Source organism: Arthroderma uncinatum, assembly GCF_011692745.1.
Source record: "Arthroderma uncinatum strain CBS 119779 chromosome Unknown scaffold3, whole genome shotgun sequence".
NCBI lineage: Eukaryota > Fungi > Ascomycota > Eurotiomycetes > Onygenales > Arthrodermataceae > Arthroderma > Arthroderma uncinatum.
The window spans coordinates 2,405,277-2,430,673 of NW_022983865.1; the positions used below are offsets into that span (position 1 = coordinate 2,405,277).

At 48.8% G+C, this 25,397-nt stretch overlaps 9 protein-coding genes across 9 annotated transcripts; 3 read left to right on the forward strand and 6 right to left on the reverse strand.

Moving 5' to 3' along the window:
• Positions 1-1,602: 1,602 nt before the first annotated feature.
• Positions 1,603-2,472, reverse strand: GIQ15_04479 (uncharacterized protein; the record flags this gene model as incomplete). Its single annotated transcript, XM_033551896.1, has 1 exon — positions 1,603-2,472. One exon carries the CDS (start codon positions 2,470-2,472, stop codon positions 1,603-1,605), a length of 870 nt encoding a protein of 289 aa, XP_033405626.1.
• A 1,397-nt stretch (positions 2,473-3,869) lies between these two features.
• Positions 3,870-5,025, forward strand: GIQ15_04480 (uncharacterized protein; the record flags this gene model as incomplete). The annotated part of the gene is made up of 5 exons (XM_033551897.1): positions 3,870-3,872; positions 3,947-4,012; positions 4,092-4,250; positions 4,317-4,643; positions 4,702-5,025. 5 exons carry the CDS (start codon positions 3,870-3,872, stop codon positions 5,023-5,025), a joined length of 879 nt encoding a protein of 292 aa, XP_033405627.1.
• Positions 5,026-5,311: 286 nt separating this feature from the next.
• Positions 5,312-6,203, reverse strand: GIQ15_04481 (6,7-dimethyl-8-ribityllumazine synthase; the record flags this gene model as incomplete). The annotated part of the gene is made up of 3 exons (XM_033551898.1): positions 5,312-5,723; positions 5,780-5,945; positions 6,161-6,203. The coding sequence occupies 3 exons, from the start codon at positions 6,201-6,203 to the stop codon at positions 5,312-5,314; spliced, it is 621 nt and encodes a 206-aa protein (XP_033405628.1).
• A 569-nt stretch (positions 6,204-6,772) lies between these two features.
• On the reverse strand, positions 6,773-9,019 carry GIQ15_04482 (glutamine-fructose-6-phosphate transaminase (isomerizing); the record flags this gene model as incomplete). The annotated part of the gene is made up of 4 exons (XM_033551899.1): positions 6,773-8,549; positions 8,602-8,833; positions 8,886-8,956; positions 9,015-9,019. 4 exons carry the CDS (start codon positions 9,017-9,019, stop codon positions 6,773-6,775), a joined length of 2,085 nt encoding a protein of 694 aa, XP_033405629.1.
• A 2,523-nt stretch (positions 9,020-11,542) lies between these two features.
• GIQ15_04483 (histone-lysine N-methyltransferase) lies at positions 11,543-15,548 on the forward strand (the record flags this gene model as incomplete). The annotated part of the gene is made up of 2 exons (XM_033551900.1): positions 11,543-15,377; positions 15,445-15,548. 2 exons carry the CDS (start codon positions 11,543-11,545, stop codon positions 15,546-15,548), a joined length of 3,939 nt encoding a protein of 1,312 aa, XP_033405630.1.
• A 2,016-nt stretch (positions 15,549-17,564) lies between these two features.
• Positions 17,565-18,932, reverse strand: GIQ15_04484 (uncharacterized protein; the record flags this gene model as incomplete). The annotated part of the gene is made up of 1 exon (XM_033551901.1): positions 17,565-18,932. One exon carries the CDS (start codon positions 18,930-18,932, stop codon positions 17,565-17,567), a length of 1,368 nt encoding a protein of 455 aa, XP_033405631.1.
• Positions 18,933-19,464: 532 nt separating this feature from the next.
• GIQ15_04485 (methylthioribose-1-phosphate isomerase) lies at positions 19,465-21,789 on the forward strand (the record flags this gene model as incomplete). Its single annotated transcript, XM_033551902.1, has 4 exons — positions 19,465-19,570; positions 19,639-19,752; positions 20,531-21,083; positions 21,159-21,789. The coding sequence occupies 4 exons, from the start codon at positions 19,465-19,467 to the stop codon at positions 21,787-21,789; spliced, it is 1,404 nt and encodes a 467-aa protein (XP_033405632.1).
• An 8-nt stretch (positions 21,790-21,797) lies between these two features.
• GIQ15_04486 (uncharacterized protein) lies at positions 21,798-22,266 on the reverse strand (the record flags this gene model as incomplete). The annotated part of the gene is made up of 3 exons (XM_033551903.1): positions 21,798-22,011; positions 22,088-22,107; positions 22,219-22,266. 3 exons carry the CDS (start codon positions 22,264-22,266, stop codon positions 21,798-21,800), a joined length of 282 nt encoding a protein of 93 aa, XP_033405633.1.
• A 1,392-nt stretch (positions 22,267-23,658) lies between these two features.
• GIQ15_04487 (uncharacterized protein) lies at positions 23,659-23,994 on the reverse strand (the record flags this gene model as incomplete). The annotated part of the gene is made up of 1 exon (XM_033551904.1): positions 23,659-23,994. One exon carries the CDS (start codon positions 23,992-23,994, stop codon positions 23,659-23,661), a length of 336 nt encoding a protein of 111 aa, XP_033405634.1.
• Positions 23,995-25,397: the final 1,403 nt, after the last annotated feature.

The window sequence follows — 25,397 nt, forward strand, 5'->3', positions numbered from 1 at the left end:
TCAACCTTAATTGTGGATGACGTCACACTTCGATGAGCCTATGCATCTACCGTACAGAGTACCATGGTTATCTAGCTCTTGAAATGGTATCATAGACTGTCTAAAATGGCACCAAAAATTTTCATCTGGCTAACTGGTCTCTTGCCTGAGATCCTACCCTATAAATGAGCCTTTCAACTCGCAATAACTATTAATTATCCCATTTTAACCAGCAACATCCCAAAGGACGGTGCCGCAACCTGCAAATCTAATTCGCCCGTATCTTCTACTAAGTAACTGAATGATGAAACGGAGAGTAAGCTAAATGATTTTTCCTCTTCTACCGCAAATAATATAGCTAATAACTACCATATATGCCGAGAGATATGTTAAAGATCGTCACTTTCCCAGCCCCTTCTGCAACGGCTGACGAAGTACACTGTTTCTTAAGGACATGGGTTGCTGCAGTAAAAGATGTCCCAGTCAATAGCCTTCAAATAAAAAAGATGCCTATAAATTTTGAAGGCTATGGAGCAGCGTTATACGAATCGACAGCTGATGAGCTAGAAAAATATTTCACAAAAAGCCCTAATTCGACAACCCCTGGTTATGAGTCGGATGGTGTTTCAATCTCACTTGCCAAGTCGTTGTATCTGTACTTATGCTGGGCTAAGGTAAATTGTCCTTATGAATATAATTGATATTATGTTGGCTGACTTCAAGGATAGGAACGGCAGGGCTACTCTGAATCCCAATATTTCGGACATAGTACCAAAATTACTAAGGTGTGCTATCTTTCTCAATAATCACTACTATGGTGGCTAACTTTAAGACTTAGAAACAACATATGCTCGCTGAACGTACTGGGCTGTGTTCTGAAACAATTAACATCTGTTTCATCATTGCTTTTGTATCCCTTGTGAGCTTCTTACTGGTGCTCGGGGTCAGGTACTTGTAGACGAGAAATCCTAGCAATAATAATACCAGTAATAACTTTAAATTCATTCATTATTAACCTGATACTTACATTTTTTTCACAACTACCGTGGGCCGCTGATGACCCTGTAACCCGCCGTAACTAAGGCATTCCAAGCCGTTCTGCACTGCTTCGCGAAGTATGTGGTTTTAAAATATGGGTTGCTGTAATGAAAGATTTACCACTCGATGGCCCTGGAACTTAGTAAACAGAGCGTGTAAGTGGCTTCTATATTCTTGATTAATAAGGCTTTCTGTTTCTCAAGTCAACATGATACACTCTTTATTGATTACATACATCATAAAAAAAAGAAGAATTGAGGATTTTAAACGCTGTCGACCTGCAAGTGGAGATGGGGTATTGAACGTAAAATGATCCTAGGATATTCTAGCTATTGGTGGGAAATGAACTAGGACTGTGTATGAACGTCATGCAATCGGTATAAGGTTGACAAAAGGAAGTAGCCCGGTTCTGGTGGAACATGCAAACGAAATGAAGAGATGAAAGGTCATAACAGTAGCCCACATGAAATAAACAAAATAGAAGAAGGTTGCCAATTCAAAGATTCAAACAATGCCAGAAGTCCCAGGAGTAACAAAAAGTGGTATAAGTACCATCCCCCATTCCCCTCTTGGATGTTCACTAATCTAAAGCATCTGCTCATCCTCAAGCCAATGGGCTCTCGAAATACCACAACCAAAGTAGTACTTCTTCATCTGGAGCACACCATATTGGTTTTCCATTGAACGTTGCTGCTGTTGCTGCTGCTGCTGCCATTCATATCCCTTGTAAGCTGGGTCTGTGGCCTGGTTATAAGTCTGGCTTGTAACCTGGCTTGAAAGGGGAGATGTCGACGCAGGGGCACTTTGGCTTTCATATTCCTGCTGCGCAAGGCGCTCATAACCCGAAAGAACATATGGTTCAGCGTTATTCGAGTCATCGACAATTTTCTCGTCGTCCATCATCATATCATCGCCGCCTTGTGGTTGAGGCTTGTTCGGGGTATTTGCGATGTTTGAAAGAAACCCTGTATGTACGATATGCGCACCCTGGCTAGGGAGTATGTTTGCCACGGTAGCTTGGTTAACCGAGCTAGAAGGAGATATACGCCACAACTCAATGAGACGGAATTTCTGTTCTGGGGCGGCCTGGCTGAACAGGGTTATTTGTGACGGATAAAGCGAGTCCGGGTCGATGTTATAGCCTCTCAACATATCCTCTGCAGAAAATGCAGAGGCGGGAGTAGGGTTTGGTGTGTTTGTGTGTTCCTGCTGCATAGCGTCGGAGTCCGTATCTGTGGACGTACTGCTCTGGGGCGCAGGAGTAGCCTGGTGGGAGGAGTGGTGGTAATGTTGGGTTATATTATATACAATGGAAGGGGTATCATTAGGGAGAGTAGAAACTTTCGGGTTGGGAGCTTGGCTTGGAGGGACATTGATTGTTGGTGTGTTTCCCATGGCCATTTTGCTGGCAAAGAGGGCCGCGAGATCATCATCCATCTTCATATCACCTTCCATTGCCGACAGGCCGCACTGTTGAGGATCAGGTCAGATATCTTCAACCATTTAGGGAATGAATGACTTTAGCTGGGACATGAAAAGGGGTGCTCCTTACTCGCTGACAATGAGGGTTCTCTGCAAATGCTGGAAGCGTGTTTGAGAGGTCTGTCTCGTACGCACAGTACGGACATCGATGAAGAACGGATGCCATCTTTGTTCAGAGTAGCTTGCTTTCCTTGGTATGTTAGGTTCTGTAGTTGTTTTGGCCAGACGTTGGGAAATAATGTATTCAACGGGAAGAGAACTGCGGCAATAAACAACTCCTTTTTCTTGTTCCTATATATTTCTAAGCTAGTTGAAGGAAGCAACACTAAATCGAAAGATGGAAAGAAGTTGTGTAGTTCGGTGTTCTCTCAAGTCTAGGTATTCAAATGACGATATGGCGGGGGGGAGAAAGGTGTTATATGGTCCGGTGATGCCCAACTTGGGAGTCGGTGGTTGGCAGGAGAATATAATAGCCGCCTGATCTGCGTAGATATCTGCAAAATTTGAGGAGCCAAGCGGAGCAGTCCTGTTTCTCAGATCGATCAGCACTTTATGCAAAGAGCAGCCCTATCTATGAGGGGGTGTATCGAGCGAGTCTGATTCGTTTTGCTATCCAGGATTCAATGACAAGAAACGATGAAGTGAGAGGATAGCGGGGCAGAGGTAGGATGTGGAGAAGCCTAGCAAAAAAAGGGGAAGGGCCAAAAGAACCACTCTGATAGATAGCGGGACAAAAGACTGGATGTCAAGCGGACCAAGTATCGATTCCAGAGCCTAAAGGGCAATAGATATGCCTGGCAAGATGGACAAAGGCTTTAGGGAGCGGTGAAAAGCCGGTTGAGTGGCTGTTTATCTTGTAATATGTTAGTGATCGATCGCTGCCCAACAAGCTAAGATTAGTGGCGGCTAAACAGGCATGTCAGGCAGAAACGACGATGAAGAATAGAGCCCTGCTAGTCCGTCCTGTCAGCGAGCCAGGGATCTCATAGGCCCAGTAGATGACATCCTGTATATTAATCCCAATGCTTCCTTGCGTTCTTGAGCGTATCAAGAGAGGTGAAGTTGGCGAGAAGTCGCAAGGATCGAAAGAGGAAGAAGAGAAGGCGGCTTAGTCATATGGCTTAATCAGATGTTAGTCAGATATCATGTGACTTGAAGCTCGGAGGCAGCAGTCCCGTGACGCAGCGAGCTGGTTGGAAGCTCCAAAGGCCCAAACAGCGAACTAACCAACAGCTGCGAGAGACGAGAGCATCCATTCTACCGCCAGCACACCGATATTGACTCTCGACGACCGTGTTAGCATCATTGATACACGGCACAGCTGAAGGGATCCATTTTCTGCCTCTTTCGCGCCCCACAACGACCTCAAGATGGTATGTTGATACACGCTCTGGACTTAGAGGGATATGCGATATTGGGGCCATATACTGACTGCCCGTGACTACAGACCTCCATAGGAACGGGATACGATCTCTCAAACTCCGTCTTCTCGCCAGATGGCCGTAATTTCCAAGTGCGCCCGCCCTCCCTTTCTTGGTGCTAAAAGTGGCATCCCTTCGTCTTACTGACCACGCACGCTCTTCGCTCTCCAGGTAGAATATGCGGTAAAGGCAGTTGAGAATGGCGGCACGTCTATTGGAATACGGTGCAAAGACGGCGTCGTCCTCGCCGTAGAGAAGCTTATCAGCAGCAAACTACTCAAGCCGGGTGCCAATAAGAGAATAGCAACTGTTGACCGGAACGTTGGAATAGTGAGCATTCCTCGTTATCCGTGCTTTTCGAGTTTGCACGTTATGGTGCTGATGACTCTGATATAGGTTTCCTCCGGCCTGATTCCGGACGGACGACACTTCGTTTCCAGAGCCCGTGACGAAGCTTCTTCGTGGAGGAGTACATATAAAGGCCCAATCCCAACGGATGTGCTGGCCAACCGATTAGGTGGATACGTCCAAGCATATACCCTATATTCCTCCGTTCGACCATTCGGTATCTCCGCCATAGTTGGAGGATGGGACTCAGAGGCAGAGCTACCAGTAGATGGACAGGTCGGGTCGGGTCCTGAATCTGGTTCCGGCGGTAAAGTCAAGGGAGCCAAGGCTGGCGGTCCTGGCTTGTTCATGATCGAGCCCAGCGGTGCCTACTGGGTATGCATCCCGCTATTACCCACTCATACTAGAACTTTACTAACATATTCAAATATAGGGCTACTACGGTGCCGCTACAGGCAAAGGCAGACAGGCTGCCAAAGCTGAACTGGAAAAACTAGACCTCCCAGCTGGCAAGCTTAGCCTGCTAGACGGTGTCAAGGAGGCTGCTAGAATCATCTACATCTCTCACGAAGACAGCAAGGATAAAGAGTTCGAGCTGGAGATGACGTGGATTAGCTCTCTAGATGGACCTACCAAGGGCCGACATGAGGAAGTTCCAAAAGAGTTGTTGGAAGAGGCAGAGAGGCTTGCCAAGCAGGCGATGACCGAGGACGAAGACGAGGAAGAAGAGACTACCGGAGACAAGATGGAGGAATAGATAGATTATTATTTCTATTAAACACGGGATTTTTGACCAGCGGTTTATTCACTCTACGTCGTGTATCCTCAGCGATGCTAAATGCTTCTCCCCAATTAATCCAGCAGCTTTGAGCCCTTAACAATCTACACACTGCAGCTAACAGAACGCATAGATATACCAAATCCCAGCATAATAAGCTAAATTACATCGTGTAATCGAACATTCATACACTATTCCATCCAAATTACTAGTTACATCATACCATCCCGGCAAAGAACTAACAGCTTATCACCCACCCACCACCTTACAAAATCTTCCCATCCAACCACCCTCTCCTCTTCGCACCTAATTCAACAGCCGCACTGCCCCAATCCTCGCCGTGATTATGCATACCCCCTTCCTTCGCCAGGCCAGCTCTAGCCAACCCTTGCTCCTCAGTGAGAACCGTCAACAGCCCAAAGATAACAGGAACACCCATATCGAGCTGAACACGCATCAGACCATGGCTCACTGCGTCAGCGATATATTCAAAATGCATTGTCTCGCCCTTGATCAATACGCCGATGGCAATTATTGCGTCGAACGGCTTCGTGCCGGCGCTGGTACCGGTGGTGCCGGTCGTTTGCTTTGTGAGGTCTGTTGTGGAGCTGGAGAGAAGGTCGGCGCTTCCTCCCGACGAGGGTGCGTTTGCGTTGACGTGTGAGGCTGCGTATATTCTATACTCGGCGGTTAGCTGGGACGGATAGATAGGTAGATATATAGGTGGGTATACCTCTGGACGGCAAATGGCAACTCATAACTACCTGGGACGCTCTGGAGGACGATATTCTCCTCCTTGACGCCCGCGCGGGCCAAGCTCTTCTTTGCTCCAGCTATTAAGGAGTCTATGATCACTGTGTTCCAGCGTGCGTGGACGATGGCGACTCGAAGGTCGGATCCTATACACAAGACATTAGCTATCACGGAAGTAGGATTGTGGGATATTGCTAATATAACATCATCACTGTAGTTGCTGGTATCATGGGTATATATAGACAAGCAAGTAGGTATCCTCAATCTCTCTAGTTATTCCATATATACAAGGCTTGATAGGAGTGCGGGGGAGTAACAGTGATCAGCAGCAACAATGCATGGAAGAGGGTAATTGTCGTACCGTCAAACGTCTGCGCCTCGCCGGGTCCCTTGATATTAGCCATTGTATGATATCCGTATAAGATCAAGCGTGTCTAGCTAAGGTGTATCTCGTCGTGTTTATGTAGCTGTTTCTTCTTCTTCTATGTACGGAGGGCGGGCACAGAAGCGTAGATTAGATAAGCATAATCACGTGCTTTCCTCCCGAGGCAACCTTGATAGAAGGCGATATAGAAGGGATAAATGGATAAATGGAAGTATGGATGGATATCGGAGACTAGAGGCATGTTATGATATTGTGTGACTATAAAGTGGGTACGTAAGGCCAGCCAACACACACATGCACAGAGACATAAGCCGCATTACAACATATAAGCAATAAAAAAAGAACGCAAAAAGAAACAGAAATGAACCTCGTAGCAAATGAAATCAAGCTAAAATAAGAAAGTAACGAAAAGGGGTGTGTGTAAAGGGGAGGTTGAGGGAGCCGTCTCTCCTTTTATCTTTTTTTTGTAAACCGTGCTCATTGTATTTCCTTTTTTCGCGGACCCAACCCAGACCCATGGCGATCTATAAAACACCATCACTTTTTTCCCTTCACAGCCGTTAACTAGACTCAGTCTGTTGTCAACGTTTACTCGACGGTAACGGACTTGGCCAAGTTACGAGGGAAATCGACGTTCAAACCCTCACCGACAGCGAGCCAGTAGGCGATGAGCTGAAGGGGGATGACGTTGAGCAGTCCCTGCAGGCAGTCGACGGTGCGGGGGATCTGGATACGCTCGGTCTCGGAGGCAGGGAACTCCTCGTCGTCTGGGTTGCAGATAACGATGGGTCGGCCGGCACGGGCAATGACTTGTTGGTAAGCGTTGAGGGACTTAGCGAACAGGTTATCTCTGGTCAGGATCATGATGATGGGCAGGTTCTCGTCAACGAGGGCGAGGACACCGTGCTTGAGTTCACCGGACATGACGGCTTCGCAATGTAGGTAAGAGATTTCCTTGATCTTGAGAGCACCTTCGAGGGCAGTGGCGTGCTGGCTTCCTCGTCCGAGGAGGAGAAGAGACTTCTGGTTCTTGAAGAACTTGGCACACATCTCCTTGATGGGCTCGCTGAGCTTGAGGATCTCTCTGAACTGGCCGGATACTTGGCCGAGGCCCTTGATGATCTCTTCGCGGCGCTGTTGTTTGGATGCACGGTCTTCACTGAGGGAGAGGGCGAACATGACCATGGCTACGAACTGGGAGGTATAGGCCTTGGTGGAAGCAACACCGATCTCGGGTCCGGCGTTGATGTGGACACCACAGTGGGTGAGGAGGGAGATGGAGGAGCCGACGACGTTGACGAATCCGACGGTCAAGGCACCGCGCTCGAGACAGTAGCGGAGAGCGTTGAGGGAGTCGGCAGTTTCACCGGACTGGGAGACGAAGACGCAGGTATCGTCACGGAAAACGGGGGCTTCTCTGTCTAGGAAATCGGAGGCCAGCTCAACGGAGATGGGGATCTCGGTCAATTCCTCAAAGACACCACGCACAGCCATACAGGAGTGGTAACTGGTTCCGCAGGCAATGAAGATGATACGACGGCATCGACGGATGGTGGTGATGTACTGACGGAGGCCACCAAGGGTGACCTTACCGTTCTCAACATCGAGACGACCTCTCATGGTGTTGACGACGGACTCGGGCTGCTCGAAGATCTCCTTCTGCATGAAGTGGTCGAACTTACCCTTCATGATCTCCTGGAGCTCGAGCTCGATGGTCTGGATGGCACGGACGTTGGAGGTGCCATCGTTCTTGTTGAGACGGTGGATGTTGAGCTGACCGTCGTGGATGTGGGCAATGTCGTCGTCCTCGAGGTAGAGGACCTTCTTGGTGTGCTCGACGATGGCGGAGGGGTCAGAGGAGAGGAAGAACTCTGCTGGCTGAGGAACACCGTCATCCGAGAGGAAAGCACGGGACTGAGAGCGGTGGAGGAGGGACTTGTCTGGTGGAGCAAGCAAGTTGGTAGCGGACTTCTTGATGGCGGCGTTCTGGGAGGCCTCCTCAGCTGGCAGGGCGCTGTCCTCGGAGTACTCGACGTCGACGAAATCGACCTTCATCTTCTTCTCGGTACGGACACCGATGACGAGGGGAGAACCCTTGCGGGCAGCAATGACCTCGTGTGGGTAGTGGACAGACTTCATGAGCAGACCAAAGGCGCCCTGGAGCTCCTTGACGACGGCCTTTGCGAGGACGGTGAAGTCGATATCTGGGTGCAGGTCGTAGAGGTACTTGGCCAACTTGGCGATACACTCGGTGTCGGTCTCGGTCTCGAAGCGGAATCCCTTGCTCTCGAGCAGGGCCTTGAGTTCCTTGTAGTTGGTGATGATACCATTGTGGACGATGGCGAACTCCCACTTGGGGTCAGATCTAGGCAGGTCAGCTACTAGTTCTAGCATCCGTAGTGAAGAGGGGAGTATACCGGTGAGGGTGGCAGTTGATTCTGGAGGGGGAGCCGTGAGTAGCCCATCGAGTGTGAGAGATGCCGACGTGAGACTCAAAGGTCTTGGTCATATCAGGCTTGGACGAGTCGATCAACTCCTTGAGCTTTGCGACCTTTCCAACCTCCTTGAAGGCGAGGACTTCGTTCTTCTTGTCTCCATCGACAGCTAGACCGGCGGAGTCGTAGCCACGGTATTCGAGTCGGGAGAGACCTGTCTTGCGTTAGAACTGATAGACAGAGAGAGTATAGAGCTCTGAACCGACCATTGATGATAGTCTGGATGATGTAGGCACGATCCTTCTCGACCAGATAGTTGATGTAGCCAAAGATTCCACTGATATTGTTAGCTACTGACTGCTGGACTGGACTCCTGGACTAGACGGCTGACGTACCACATGGTGACGGATTAGCGAGTGACGGAGGTAGAGCAGAACTATAGCAGTGACTAAAGCTGTTCAATCGTAGGTGGTGAAGTTGTGGTTGTGGTTGTGGTCGTGAAGCTGAAGCTGAAGCTGGGTTGTGATGGTCGAAGTTGGTGGCGGTGAATGGAGGGGCAAGCAGGGAAGAGGCCAGAACAAGACGCCAGACAGCAACGAAGACGACGGAGACGAGGACGAAGACGACGATGAAGACAGAGACGAGGAAGAAGAAGATAGAGGAAGCAGAGGAGGTTAATATACTTATCCTCGACGGTGCAACAAGTGAAACCTACACCAGTGGCGGCCCATGGCTCTGCGGTGCTTATCTACTACGTTTCTACCTGAAGCTGCTTCCCCTGGTTCTACAACCTCCCAGTTTCTTTGCTTCTTCTTGTTTCCTCTGCTAATAGTTACCCTCCTCCCAGCGTATCCGCCTCCTAACTGTCCGCCTATCCGCCTATCCTGCTGCTATCTCGGTCGTGTCCGTCTATATCTGAGGCTGTGCTGGCTCCATCGAGCTCTGCGTCGTATCCACCAGCCCTAGCACCTATACACCATCCAGCATCCTAGAGCATCCTAGTTGACCTACGAGCCAATGGATCATCGACCCGCCAGCACTGTAAGACAGCCCTCTGCTTTGTCCGGCATATCTACGGACGGAGCTGCATAACCGCCGGCATATGGCATGATATACAGCATGGAGCATGGAGCAAGACGCATGAATATCATGAATATCATGCAGATTTCTCCATCCATCGACACTCTCTCCCCGCCAGCATGAGCTTGTCGACTTCGTCATCTCCTCCCTGTTCTTTTGTCCTGCTTCATCGCTCGCCCATGTCTCACCACAGTGGAGTTCGCACACCCGCCAAGCCGCTTTCGACTAAATATAACGATCTCCAGGAACAGCTTTTCTTTTTGCCGTGGATGAACTACTGACAGAGCGTCATGACGGGCTTCTACTATACATGTCTGGGTAGCTATTTTTATCCAGGCCGTACGGGAGTAGGGAGTAAGGGGGGCAGCTGAGCCAGGGGAAGGGGCATGCAATTGAGTTCGGGAGATTCGGCTGTTCGTCATGGCAGGACAGGAATAGCATCATAAGTACTCTATCTGCCTACTCTATTGTACCTTATTCTTATTTCGATCTACTCCCTTACCTCATGGTGAAGGGCGCAGAGATAACATGCAGGTAGCATCATAGCTCGCAGACACCTCCACCCGATTATACATCACTTCCATGGCAGGCCACACTCGTCGATAGACCGCACTCATCAATAGATATCATCATCGACATCAACACCATCATCATCAACATCGATAGATATCAACATCATCGGCATCATCATCAACATCAACATCAACACCATCGACATCGATAATATCAACATCATCGACATCATCCGTACCAGTAACGATACGTCGAGAACGGCTGCGTGTGGTATATAAAGTAGACGGACGTAGGGCGGAGGGTGTTCGTTGCTAGCATCGATCGATGGCAGGACTGGCTCTATCGACTCGTCACGGCTTCAGTCCGGTAGACCGTATACTCATCGTGTAGGCTCCGTTGCGTAGAGGACTCATGGCTGCAGTCATGCAGACATCAGGTATCAGACATCACCATCCATGATAGACATCAGGCATCAGGCATCCCTATGATAGACATCACAAATCATACATCAGACATGACAGACAGTGGCCGTGATCATCTATCATGACGGTTGTCCGGTAGGATATCATCTCGCTCAGTAGATACCGGTCGATCCGCGGCGAGCAACCACACCGTCACGTCGATGCATCTTCTGTCCAGTAATCGATAACCGACAGCACTCCGTACTCAGAACAGTCGTGTATTCATCATCATCATCATGATCGTTCGTCCATAGTATCGTCCGTGCCTCTTACCACGCCGCATCCAAAGCATCTCACTCCGTCTTCTCCCATCTATCGTCTCCATCTCTATCTCCATCTCTCTATCGCCTCCATCTCCGTCTCTATCTCCCGTCTGTCTCGTCTCTCCATCGTCTCTGTCTCGTCTATCGTGGTGGTCATCGTGGTCGTGGTGTGGTGGTGCAGTAGAACGGGTCCAAGATTTTCCCCCTTTGCTCCAGAACGTCAAGTCAGCAATTCTTCGTTTCTCGATCTCCGCAAGAAAAAAACCTCCAACCCTCCACCACCCAACAACCAGACCGTGAAGCTGCTGTCGCCGCGCCCGACGCTCCTACGGCCTCCTCGCTCCTCTGCTCGCGGTCTCTGCTCCTTTTCGCTGCGCTTCAGCCGGCCTCGCCACGCCCAGCAGCCCTATCGCGTTGCTTCAACCCGCCCCCAAGAGCAGCAAGGGAGAAAAAAAAAACACACAGACACCACAGCGTTGGTCCACGCCAGCACCTCTCCAGCGACCGCATGGCTTTATGAGAACACATCTGTCCGATACATTGCGGCCGAGGATGGTGTTTGCACACGCTCGCCAGTGTGTATCAGGCTCGTAGCCAGCTCCAACCATGTCACGCGCCTCCGCGGGCTTTGCAGACTTCTTCCCAACGGCGCCCTCTGTCCTGCAGAAAAAGCGCAGCAAATCCAGCCAGGATCGTCAGAAGGGCAAAGGAGCCTGTGATGCTTCGCCTTCTTCCGTCGCCGGCTCCGTTGCTGCTACCGAGCACGATGGTGGGGGTTTCTGTGCTATCGCTAACGGACATGATTCCCTCTCCCCTACGGACGCTGCAGCAGCAACGACGACGACGGCTACGACAGACGCAGCGGATGCACTGGATGCAGCAGCGGACTCGCAGCCGGTAGCTAATGGCGAGGGACAGGGCCATGTCACCCCCAGCACGAACAGGATCGGCTCGTCCAGCTCTACGGCTACTGAGTCGTCCGTCTCCAGCTGTACCTCTGGCGGCCCGTCTGCAGGTACTACTCTCAACGGGATATCGAATTACGCTCTCACCCCCCTCACAAACACCGACTCTTCCCCCCCGCGTAAGTCCGGTAGCCCAATGCTTCCCAAACCGGCCGGGGTCGACACATCTCACGACCATCCTGTGCGCTCAAAGAGGAATATAGACGATGCCAAGGCCGCCGTCACTCCCATACACACTCCCCCGTCTCCCCGGCGGCATCCTCGCCCGGCTGGAAATGCTGCAAAGGGGTATAAGCTGGTCTACGATCCGGATCTGGACAAGAAGACCCCGTCCAAGGACAAGCGGCAGAAACCCCAGTATGCGGCCTTTGGAGAGGACGAGACGGATGCCGAGCAGGCTGCTTCCTCTGATCCTCGACGGGCAATCGCAAACTACACTCGCGGTGCCGGAAGCAAACAGAAGACGAAATATCGACCGATTCCATACACGCTCAAGTCATGGCCTTACGACCCAGCCACCTCCATCGGGCCTGGCCCGCCAACCCAGATCGTGGTGACCGGCTACGACCCATTGACCACGATCGCGCCCATCAGCGCCTTATTCTCCAGCTTCGGAGACATAGCCGAGATAGATAACAGGACCGATCCGACTACCGGCCGCTTTCTCGGCGTATGTTCAATAACTTACAAGGACAGCAGGTCGTTCCGCGGTGGCTCGCCGTTCTCGGCAGCCCAGTCGGCGAGAAGAGCATACATGGAGTGTAAAAAGGAACAGCGCATCGGCACACGGCGCATCAGAGTCGAGCTCGACCGCAATTCCACCGCCTGCCATCGCATCGTCGCAAAGTTAATCGCAATCCAGAAACAGGAACAGCTTGCCTTGTTTGAACAGCAGAATAAAGCCGCCGATAGCGATGCCGGCAGCCAAACCACCAGGAAACCAGATATCAAAAGCGCAATTCCTCCACCACCCATCGGGCCCAAGGCGGATGTCGAGATGACACTGCCCAAGGATAACGTCCCACCTCCTACTGCGCCCAAGGGCCCGTCCGGAAAATCCTCCCTACATCCTGCGCTACAACTACAACCTCCCGAGGGGCCCCGCGCCATAATAAAACCTCCACCCGCCTCTCTAGTCGAAGAAACCCCGATCCTAGACCAGATTAAACGAGACCCTTATATCTTCATAGCACACTGCTACGTTCCCGTCCTCAGCACGACAGTCCCGCATTTAGAACGACGGTTGAAATTGTACGATTGGAAATCTGTCCGCTGCGATAAAACCGGATATTATGTACTTTTTGAAAATTCCCGCCGCGGCGAGCTCGAGTGCGAACGATGTTTTCGAGGATGCCATATGACCGCCTTGTTCACATACGTCATGAATATGGAGTGTCAACAATACGGCAACCCTACGTACGAACGCAGCCCGAGCCCCGAACGAGTCAAGGCCGAACAACAGGAGAAATCAGAAAAGTCGCGACTAAAGCGGGAAACAGAACTCGATGTCGAAGAAGAGAAGAGGCTTCGGGCGGAAAATGTTGATCCAACTACTGAAGTCGTTGCCATTGCTGTTCGTGAGTTGAGGGATAAATTACTTGAGGATATCAAGACCCGTATCGCTGCCCCGGCGCTCTATGACTTCCTCGATCCGGATAGACATCGTGCGAAGAGACAGAAACTTGGAATTGCCGACCCCGAAGGAGCGAAGAGACCAACCTTTCATCTCGACGCTGCTGTTGGAGAGACCACCAGCGAGTCACGGAACAGCCCTGCACCATCGGGCGTGGCTTCGAAGAACGTACTCTCTCTACCCCGTATCAGGAAAGCTCGCGACTTTGAGCAGAATAACTCTGCCTTTGTGGATGAGCGACGACGTCGTCCTGTGCGCCGAAGAGAGTTCAGACCACTCTACCACCGTCTTCAGCAACTTCATGATGAAGATGATTCGGATGATGAGCAGCAGACTTCGTTCACGCGGGATACGGAAGAGCAAGAAAGTCGACCGCTCAGTCGCCTTAGTATGAAATCGAGCGAAGGAGAGAATGACGATGACCAGCTTCGTGGATCATTGGTACCCAGCGTCTCAGGATTTGGAGACTCAGGCCTCGACTCAGCCGGTATCAAGGATGAGTTGGATGACCTTGATCGCGAGATGTTGGGTGAAGGAGGCGATGATGAGCAGTTGGCTGGGGCGTCTCCGTTCTCGAAGAAGCGGAAACGTCTCAGCATGGAATTATTGGAAATGGAGAAACGGCGGAAAAGGGATGATGAGCTGTTTGGTGTCGATACTTCGCATGTCGTTGGTGATCTTGGTCAGGAACCAGATGATCTATCGAACATGTCTCTTGTCGTAGACTCTCAGCCATTGACCAAGGGCAAGGGCAAAAAGCCTAAGAAAAAGACCAAGAAGCAGCTACTTGAAGAGAAGAAAGCGCTTAAATTGGCTGAACTTGAGGCGGCCGAGGATCTCGTTTCCAAGGTTGATATCTCGCTTGACGTCACGCCTATTGAAGAAGAGATCGAGCCTGAAGAGAAAGAGGAGGAAGAGGAGTATGTTAAGCCCGAAGTCGAATGGGGTCTGTCGACAACTGAGCCTAAGGCAACTGTGGAGGACGATGAGAGCATCGTTCTTGATCTTGACGGCTGGCAGAACCTGGTCAAGGATGCAGAGGATCTTCGATTCCTACGAGAAGCACTACATGCCCAATCTACTTTTGACATTAAAAACGTCACAGCATGGGCCTGGAACCGGAAGGAGATCAAAGCTATCAATAGCCGTGGTGCACGAGGCCCTGTCCGTTCTGAACTCAAGATAGAAGGCTACTACGTCCCCAACCCCACAGGCTCAGCTCGAACGGACGGACGAAAACGTATCCTCGAATCTGAAAAATCCAAATACCTCCCTCATCGCATCAAGGTCCAAAAAGCCCGCGAAGAGCGTGAGGCACTCGCCAAAAACGATCCGCAGGCCGCTGCCGATGCCGCCCGCGTCCTAGCAGCCAAAACAATCTCCAAATCCACCTCCAGATCCAACCGAGTCAACAACCGTCGTCTAATCGCTGACATCAACGCTCAGAAACAGGCAATGCCCACTCAAAGTGGCGAAGGCGATGTACTACGCTTCAACCAGCTTAAGAAACGTAAGAAGCCAGTCCGCTTTGCTCGCTCTGCGATCCATAATTGGGGTCTATATGCCGAAGAAAACATCACTGCCAATGATATGATCATCGAATACGTTGGTGAGAAGGTCCGACAGCAAGTTGCGGACATGCGTGAACGTCGATATCTGAAGAGCGGCATTGGAAGCAGTTATCTGTTCCGTATTGATGAGAATACTGTCATCGATGCAACGAAACATGGTGGCATTGCGAGGTTTATCAATCACAGCTGTACCCCGAATTGTACTGCCAAGATCATCAAGGTCGACGGCAGTAAACGTATCGTCATTTATGCCTTGAGAGATATCGAGCGAGGTATGTCTCAACGTCATATTTTAACCCCCTCCGTGTTCAATTTACTAATTCTATTCGCACGTTACAGATGAAGAATTGACATACGATTATAAATTCGAGCGAGAATGGGACAGTGACGACCGTATTCCTTGTCTCTGCGGCTCAACGGGCTGCAAGGGATTCCTCAACTAAACCAACCATCATCCATCAACGACCATCCGCACTCTACCACCCCTTTCCCCCCCATCATCTTCATCCCGCCCTGGATAGAATTTCCATTATTATCACCTCTAAAACACCCTCATAATAAGCAAGCAACATATGGTGCAATGGGGTACCTTTACTTTTCCGCATGCATTCTGCTTTATATTCAAACCCACCAGCCCGCAAGGGTATCTGCATACAAAACCCATAATTCAGAGCTATATTAAAGCAGGAAAGGCGTTGACACATTACATTTCACATTATTGTTCTTTCCCTTTCATCCCAATTCCATTCACGATCGATCAATAGGCTTTGGCGTTAATATCATATTCTATCCCAGATTCCCTTTTCCTTGTCCCTTCCTTTCCTGCCTTTTTGTTAAGATATGCGACGATATTTCACATGCACCTATTACGCATTATTGTCCAATCTTCTCCCTGTATGTTCCCTCCCATCCTTTGTCTGGTCGAGGTCAAGGTGTGGCTTGCTGTTTTCAGGCTTAAGGCTTCAGTCTCATGTTTTTCCTTGTCATCCCTGAAAGCCACGAAAATCCTTTTTTTTCTATCCCCCTCTGGCTTGTAATAACCCTCATCGGTCCTGTTTTTCAACCTTTCTTCGTTTTCTTTTAACTGTCTTTTGCTTTTATTCTCTGTGTATATTAGCTGGATGGTCGGATGGATAGATGTGGGGTTTTTCTTATTTATGCTGGGAGATAGGCGCTGGCCAACGCTGGGGGATCATAAATGATAAGTAACATTTAACATATTATATTGAATAGGATGAAACAGTTAATAAATGGATAGCTTCTTATCTTCCTCTGTTACTCGTTTGAGTGGGTATCATAGCATCAATCTTCAACCCAGAGCTAATGATGTTACCCAAAACACCGCCTCTACCTCTTGATAGTGTTGCTATTTTCATAACCACTCTAACCACTCTATTACTTCTTTCTTGTATCCTTCTGCCGCAGGCTGTGCATTGTCACTTGAGTGAGAAAGGTGGCCAAACACAGACATGGAATCGGAATAGATATTCAGGTATTCCAGTACTGATTCAAGATATAGTTGGTCCCATGCTATGTTTCTCCATCTAGCTAGGCTAGTGAAGAGGGTATCAGCTTTTAATATTGTTGCATTATTTCGTATCATACTACAAGGGCGTAAAGAGAACTCATGGTTAGTAAATATCTCAAATATAATAACCCGCCAAAAACAGTTAACAGAGGGTAAAAGGTAAATCTTACCAAGATGGCTTGGAAGCAAGAAGTTTGCAATTCCTTCTTTTATCTTATACTCATGGCCACAGTTCCCACAAACCAGCTGTCCTTCCACAACATGAGTTTCAAGCAGTAACTTGTGGAGATCACGCATTAACTGTTCATTATTCAACTCGTCTCCTTCTGGCTTTGACTCGCTTATCGATGGGAATCCTAGCTAATAGTGTGGAAGTAATAATCAGCGCAAGCCCATCGCAACCCTAAAAAGGCCATAAAGGCGAATTAAACGGTACAAGTCACAGCACTTACCTCGCTGGCGTTAACTTTGAGAGCCTGCCAGTCTATTCTTGGAAGAATATTCTTGACAAAATCAGGTTGGAATTCGAGTTCTTCCTCCTCGAGCTCTGCGTTCTGGAAGTGAAGAGGGTATGATGCGGAGGAAGATTTGCACGCTTTCACGGCGCAGGTGACGAAGTTTGACGTGAGGACCTTCATTTTTTGATATGTTTTTTGCTATGTCTTTACTAAACTGTAGAGATCTCTTGTATCATCATAGAACTTGTCAATGTATAGGTCGAGGAAGTTAGAGGGTGAAATATTTTAGTTTGGAAAATTCCTTATCGCGGGGAGGAAGCTTATCGATAAGGCCGACTATATATCGACTTTGACATATGCGACTTTATATGCACCTTAAGGAGCCAACTAAGATGTATACATTAACTGATGGATGTAGCATACGATTACTATAGTTCAAAATTCTGGATATCCTGTAAATTCCTACATCTATGCTATTTCAAAACTACATCAATACAATCCAGATCATCAATATCGTTGTCCCCAATTAACGACTCTGGACCCAATCGATCTCCATCGAAGAAGAACGAAACAGACTTGTCCGCAGGTACGCTCTTCATCTCCCGGAATTTATTGATGATATTGTTTATTCGCGTTGAGGGCCGGACCTTAATCTTGAAATCGCCCAGATCCGGGTTTTTCAGGGTGATACGAACGATATCTCCCTCTGGTGCTTGCACCTTTGGTTCATCCTCGCTTGATTCTCTGCCGTGATCTTGAAGCGATTTCGCTATCCGACGTCTTTCAGCCTCGAAGGAGTCTGATGTCATAGCCTGCATGTGGACACCTGCGGTTCCCTCCTCCGATCCGAAAGGCCCGTCATCAGATGCAGGGAACATGGTGTTATCGTTATTTTCAGATTCGTTAATCCCGAGGGCCTTGCATGTAGTTGCGTCAAATAACCGTCTTCCCTTCCAAGTTAAGATGATTGAGTCCGACATTTCCTCTCCGAACTTTTGGTGACTGCACCATGCTTTTCGCACTTCCCCTAGATTCTGGGCCAACTTCCGACGGACAAGTAGTGGTTTAGTATTTTCTATTTCGGATGTAATAAGGATCGTCACAACTGTGTCTATTTCTGCCTTGGGGGACTTTGGAGCCGTCGCGGGTTTTGAAGGGCTTCCAGTCTTGTTACTTGGCTGCCCCAGCTGTGCAGTATCCTTGCTAGTAGGAGATTTGGACTTGCTCTCCGCCTCTGCAGCGCGATTGCGCGCTCTTTCACGAGCTCGTCGGACTAGTTCTGCACATTCTTCATCCGATTCGTCGTCCTTATCACCATCATTATCCGAGTCTGTGTCGTCCTTTAATACGATAGTTGGGGGTACCCGCGCAGCTGGAGGGGGAGGTGATTCCGAGCTAAGGCGAATGACATTGCTAGGTGGTGATGCCGATTTCAATGGCGACTTTCTCGGGTTGAGTCTTCTTGGGCTCGTACGCGCAACTTGAGAGGTCCTTGGTGGTGTTCTGCTAGTCGTAGGCTCTGTCTTTGGTGTAGGCTCTAGTTTTGGCGTAGGATCCTTTGCTGTCGCGCCGTTTGTATCTAGTTGAGCCGGTGTCTTGCCCCTTGACTCTGAGCTTGAAATAACTGCTGGCTCATCCTCGGTAGAGATACGTCGTCTCTTCGAGTCGTTTGTCTTATACTTGGTCTCAGGTTTTTCGATTGTCTCGTCCTCGCTATCCTCGTCATCCTGCGCCGTAGCGACAAAGTCAGAGTATACCTGGTTGGAGCGGCGATAGAAGTCTGTTGGCTTCGCAGGCGTCTTTGCCTGCGCCCATGCTGGCTTCTTGAAGAACGAGCTCATCTTGTCGAGTTGCTATGTCTTGCTCTGGGATATAATACGGTCTGTTGGCACTCGAACAAGAGGGTCGGTTAGCTATTTAAAGGAGGGAAAGTGGGAAGACAGCTGTGGTGGGACTTTTCGACGCTGAGGCTCGTTTTCATCAACAATAGAAAGCCCAAGTGTGTTTTGTCTCATCGATCTATTGACTTCAATATGCAAAAGATGACGGTATTAACCAACGAATAGGCAAAACCCTCCCCAATTGATCTAGTCAAACAATGTACCAAGGACTGTCCTTGACGCCTGCATATAATTTATAATCCCATTGATCGAGCTTCTTTCTCCTTGATCATCGCGGAATTTGTTTCGCGTCGCGTTTTAATATAACCAAACTGGGCGTATCACGTGATCAAAGACCGTTGAAAGTGTTGATGAAGATGGAATGATGAAGCTGTTTTTCTATAGTAATAAAGATATCACTGCCACCTGTCTTGACCCTATATCCTTGAGCTTCTTCTTGTATTTCTCCGTCTTATAACGCCACGATCTCGACATGGAGGCTTCATCTTCTTCCGAGGGCAAAGACCCTTCTGCCTTCCTCGGCGAAATCACCGGCGCTCCAGTCACAGTCAAGCTGAACTCCGGCGTTGTTTACAAAGGTTCGTTCTTTGCGCATGGTTACGGCTTCCTTTTTGTCTGCTAGACGTGTTCTAACTCGGTATAATAGGCGAGCTCCAGTCTGTTGACGGCTACATGAACATTGCCCTGGAGAAGACCGAGGAATACGTTAACGGCAAGATGAGACGGAGCTATGGAGACGCATTTGTGCGAGGAAACAATGGTATAGGCTACCCGGCTGGTGAAGCTATCTCTAAATATATTCCGTACTAATGTGTGGTTGATAGTGCTCTACATCTCGGCGGACTAGATGGCAGTTTTGTTTAAATACTTTACGATGTCTTAACGATGCGCTGTTGGGGGAGACCATTCAACCTTCCTACACACTATTTACGAATTAATGCGCTCGCTGGACTGAGGATATGAATTATGGCATGAGAACAGGTCAACATGGCTAGAAGAGACACCTTGCTGCAAATAACTGGGGGAATATTGCTACGGCAACACGAATGCCGCCCAGGAGAGCTGGAGACTGCTCGGGAGAGAAGAGTCCTTGGGTTCTAGGCTATTTATTCCAATTACATATAGATGGAGAATGTTAATTTGCTCAATCTAGATACCATTTCATATTCTGAAAATGGTCGTGAGGCCTCGAGCATTGATTGATTCTGGACAGCTACATCGACAATTTCAGCTTCCCATTCGCGCAATTATCCGTAGGATATTGAAGATCAAGCTAAATATTAATAATGAAGCTATATTAAATATAATTGCCGACTTCATGGATTGCGATATCGTAAAGTAGCTGATGGTCGAATAATCGCAGGTTATAGGCTGGGTTGAATTTTATACCATCTTGCCCCTCCCCCGCCATAAATTAATCCTCCGCCAGCACCGAATAGATAGCTGAGGAACAACGGACATCCAGCTGTTTTTGCGATATTCAACCAGGTTATAGCTTGAATTATTTCTCATTTACACATTCTATCCGCGGTGTACAGAGACGAAGACATCTCCGGCAGCCATGTCTCTCCAATCCATCCGGTATAAGCGTGGCATGCTACAGATCCTCGATCAGCTCCAAGTACCGCACGTCGAAAGATATATTCCTGTCTCGACAGCTAAAGAAGGATGGCATGTTATAAAAGAAATGCACGTCCGAGGCGCCCCGGCCATCGCCATCGTTGCCGTTCTCTCCCTCTCGATCGAGCTGACCGATCTAATGGATGACGGGAAGCTGTCCACCGAGGCAGACGAGGTCGAAGCCTACATATTAGAGAAACTAAACTACTTGGTTACCAGTCGGCCTACTGCAGTTAACTTGAGTGATGCGGCTACCAAGCTGAAGGCATTGGTGCAGACTCGGAAACAGATCGGGGACCCCAAGGGAAAGGATCTTGCGGAGGCGTATGTGGAGGCTGCGGAGAAGATGCTGATTGACGATGCGATGGATAACCATCGGTTGGGTGATTTCGGAGCCTCGTGGATTGTGAATAACACCACCGCGGGCAAGGATGGGAAGAAAGTGGGAGTCTTGACACACTGCAATACAGGGTATGGCTGGCTGCAGCAGTGCGAGGTAGAGAAGCGGGAAAGGGACAGTGTGCTAATATGATTTCACTATTCTAGATCACTGGCAACGGCTGGGTATGGAACAGCATTGGGGGTCATCCGCTCCCTTGTAGCTTCGGATAAGCTCGAGCATGCCTTCTGCACAGAAACCAGACCATACAACCAAGGCGCCAGGCTCACGGCCTTCGAATTGGTACATGACAAGATCCCGGCCACACTGATTACAGATTCCATGGCCGCCTCGCTCCTCGCGCAAAAAGGGACCGGCCTCGCAGCTATCGTCGTTGGAGCTGACCGTGTCGTCGCAAACGGAGATACAGCAAACAAGATCGGAACCTATCAATTGGCTGTCCTTGCCAAATACCACGGCGTGAAATTCATCGTTGCTGCGCCTAGAACCACCATCGACCTGCACACCAAAGAAGGAGAGGATATCATAATCGAGGAACGTTCAAAGTCCGAAGTCACTAGAATCACTGGCCCGCGCATCAGCGATCTGGGTAAGCCTAATGGCGACAACATCGCCCTTGAAACCGTAAACATCGCTGCTCCGGGCATTGATGTCTGGAACCCCGCCTTCGACGTCACTCCCTATGACCTGATCGACGCAATCGTGACAGAGGTCGGCGTTGCAGAGAAGGATGCCAATGGTCTTTTCCAGCTGCAGAAACTGTTTGGTTTCCCTTGATCCCCATTTCATTGCTTATCTTCTTTCCCCTGCTCGTCCTTGCTGCCATTCTCCGCGACAGATTTATCGCCCTTTTCTGCGCTCTCCTCCTCTTTTCCTTCATCTTTCTTGAGTGCTGTATCCGAGCCCTCCTTTGCTGCTTCGACTGATCCAAGCAGACGATCTATTTCCTGCTCTAGGCGCGTAAGATGGTTCTCAATAGCACCGGCTGTTTGCTCGCCTCTATTTATATTCTATGTTAGATATAATTTTGCGCCAATAGATATATATGGGCCCCATCTGGGCTGGATTCACTCACCTGGCTACATCTTGGAATGCCTAGCATGCGAATGAGACGTTAGCCATACTTGTCACCAATAGATGTATGTGCTGGATATATAGAGCTTGGTTCTATGGTGGGGGTTCTTAGCCGAGATGGGAGAGATATACCTTCGCCAAATGCGATTCGGGGCTTTCATTTTCATCGAAACCGCCCATTGTATGCTCTGCCTTTGTCTAATGCAGTGTTTCCTCTGGAGTCTGATATAGATGTATCGTTGTCTTGCTCTCTTCAACATCGAGAGAAGAAACGCGGGCAGGTAAGTTGATCACGTGACTGACGCCCACGTCCGAAGTTCTTCATCTTCACCATCAACATCAACCCGCATACTCCGTACAATCACATTTATTTGGATATCCATGCTCGCTTTCTGCATAATCGTGCCGCGTTGCTGAAATTATACGGGACTTATTCCAGGTACGGCATATTCTCCGTTCTGGCAGGACGGCCGGTCAACGGAAAAATGTGACGGAACATATTTCCTATAAGGGTATCTGTTCGTTGCTTGAGGTGCCCAAGAGTGACTCTCTGCCAATGATATCAATACTGGAGGCATCCCATTGCCACAGGAAGGTATATTAAAGACCTACTGCACCTTTTTTCTTGGAGACATGGATTCCTTGCAACCCTTGTGGAGACTATCCAACAGCAATGGTTATATTACTCCTCCAGCGTCCGGTTATTAATCGCCACAGACCTGGCCAATATATATGAATATAGTACCAAAGCTAGGACCAATAGCTATGTGAATGAAACTGGATGCTTCCTGGGTCCGTTGAGTCATGCAGTTCCCCGTCAAAACAGAAATCGCCGGTGGTAGCCAGGAGAAAGTGACACAAAACACAGGGGGGATATACAACTAGCCATGCAGCATGCATGACGTCCGAGGGCCATTTTCAAAATGATTCATGCATTTACTCTGTGGTTCCTCCTCACACCCCCCCCACACTCGGCTTTGTCACTCCGTGGACAGTTGGAGTATCCAACGCCAGTGTAATTTACATGCGGCCCCGAATGCCGTACATAAATACCTAGTGGAAGCCTCCCTGTGCCACAATCTCAAGCGTGGCTAAACTCCGAAGAGGTCCACCCGATACGGGCTTATACCAACGTCACTCCATGAAGGATCAGATGGGGGTTCATCGCATGCACATACTACATGGTTTATTTCGATCAACCTGCAACCTCCTCCGTAAAGAGGGGTAATCGAAACTACCGTTTATCAAAATGTGAAATGAAGGTGCTAGGCTACGCAGCAGTTACCCAGATAAGGTATGTAGAAAATCAAAAGAAAATGCTGCATTTCTCCAAGACATGCGACTAGCGATACTTCCGAGTTTGAATGATCGAGAAATCAAGGATGTCGACTCAATACTCATGAATAAGCTTCCTAACTAATAACTTGTCACTAAACAAGTGCTAGGGTAATAACATGCAGGAAATTTGCACCACATGTTCTCAGACTTCCGGCCCAGGGTACCTAAACTCCAGCCTAATAGTTAGTAACGGGAAAGCCGCTGGTCTGGAATACATCTACTCACAAGGGTTCTCTACACTCGGGTATAGTAGAGTGCTCCCTCCTTATAATCGCTCTTGGCTTCAAAATTATCACGCTTGACCCAGGAACCAGGATAAAGTTCTCCTTCAGCTTCACCCTCAGAGTTAGGGCTCTCACGTTTGACCCAAGAGCCAGGGTAAAGTGCCCCCTCTACAGCATCGCTCTCAGCTTCAGATTTGTCGCGTTTGACCCAGGAACCGGGATAAAGGGCTCCCTCAGCTTCGGCATCGACATGCTTAGGAGACTGCGAGGTGGAACCGGTGACTGGCAGCGAAGAAACCAGAGTAAAGGTCGAGATAAACCCTAGAACTGCGTAGGAGAACCGCATCTTGGACTATGGCATATAAATAAGGCGTTTTTGCGTTCCTTGCTTGTGGTGTATGTGTAAGTGTGGTCTCGAGGCAAACATAAAGTATGGATTGCTCTTGATACTTATATAACTTGGTCTGCTGGCTTACCATCCATACATCAAGGGAAAGAAAACCAAACAACCAGATGTAGCCGGGCTGCTTCTCGTACCCCAGCGTTCCCATCCTAGGACCTCTCGTTTGTGTATCATACTATGCATGCCTGAAGGGTGGTGTTGCATGGCCTGGCTGGGGTTTAACAATAGCCTAATATATCGATGTAACGGTTATCCGTCATCCCAGGCTCTTGGTTTCACCCAAGGCAATAGTCTACATATGCCTAATTGTGGATTGATTTCTGATATCCATTTGCTAGTTCAGCTTCTATGGATGACCATGTTATCCAAAACTCATTATACCGGACATTAATTTCTCTATTCTTTGAAAATTACCGCTCATTGTGACAATGAAGGATCCTTCATCTGAGGGTTTATTGGGCGACTCCGGTTCAGAAGATCGCGGACACTTGTCCATTAGGTCAAGCAAGTATCCAAAGCGGCTTTTATATGGAGTGTCATCAGCACTTTGTCTCTCTTTAATTGTTAATATAATTTTGGCTCTTTTGTACTCCAAAGCCTGGCTCTACCACCGTGAAAACTTGGTCACTCAATCACAGAGTCTTTATAGTAAGTCTCAACACTACTAATATCCCTCTGGAATAACATGATTTAATTCGTTCATTATAGGCCCTGCGAACGAAGCAATTTCTTATAGATATGTCAAATTTGACAGCGGGGTTAATGGAGGAGAGACGCCGTACCAAGGCAGGCCGACCAAAGAAAACAACGCCCTTTGGAATGGACTATATGCGCGTAAGTACTTATATATATCCCTTTGGTACATTATTTAGTTTAGCTCATATCTAGTAGATGAGCAAAGCCATATCTCTGCCGATGAGGCAAAACTTCTTCCAAACCGTACAACCGCAGAGCTTCCGTATCCGGGCAGCGGATACCTCATTGTCCTAAATGTGTTTCATAACCTACATTGCCTGGACAGCCTTCGGAAAGCACTTTATTACTTCGTTGATCCAGCATGGAATGAAACGGTTAATCCCTTTACACTCTATCCCAATGACCCAAATTCTGGGCTCAAAAATGCTGGAGGCCATGATACAGACATAATGCATCTGGACCACTGTATAGACGCGCTTAGACAGAGTGTTATGTGCGAAAGTGATGTCACCCCAACTGTGTTCCAATGGAGTGAAAAGCTCAAGATAGTCGGCGCTAGAGCAACAGTTGTACATCAGTGTCGAGACTTTAAGGCAGTAAGTGATGAACCTCGATAAATGGGAGAAGAGAAGCTAATTTGTATAGATTAA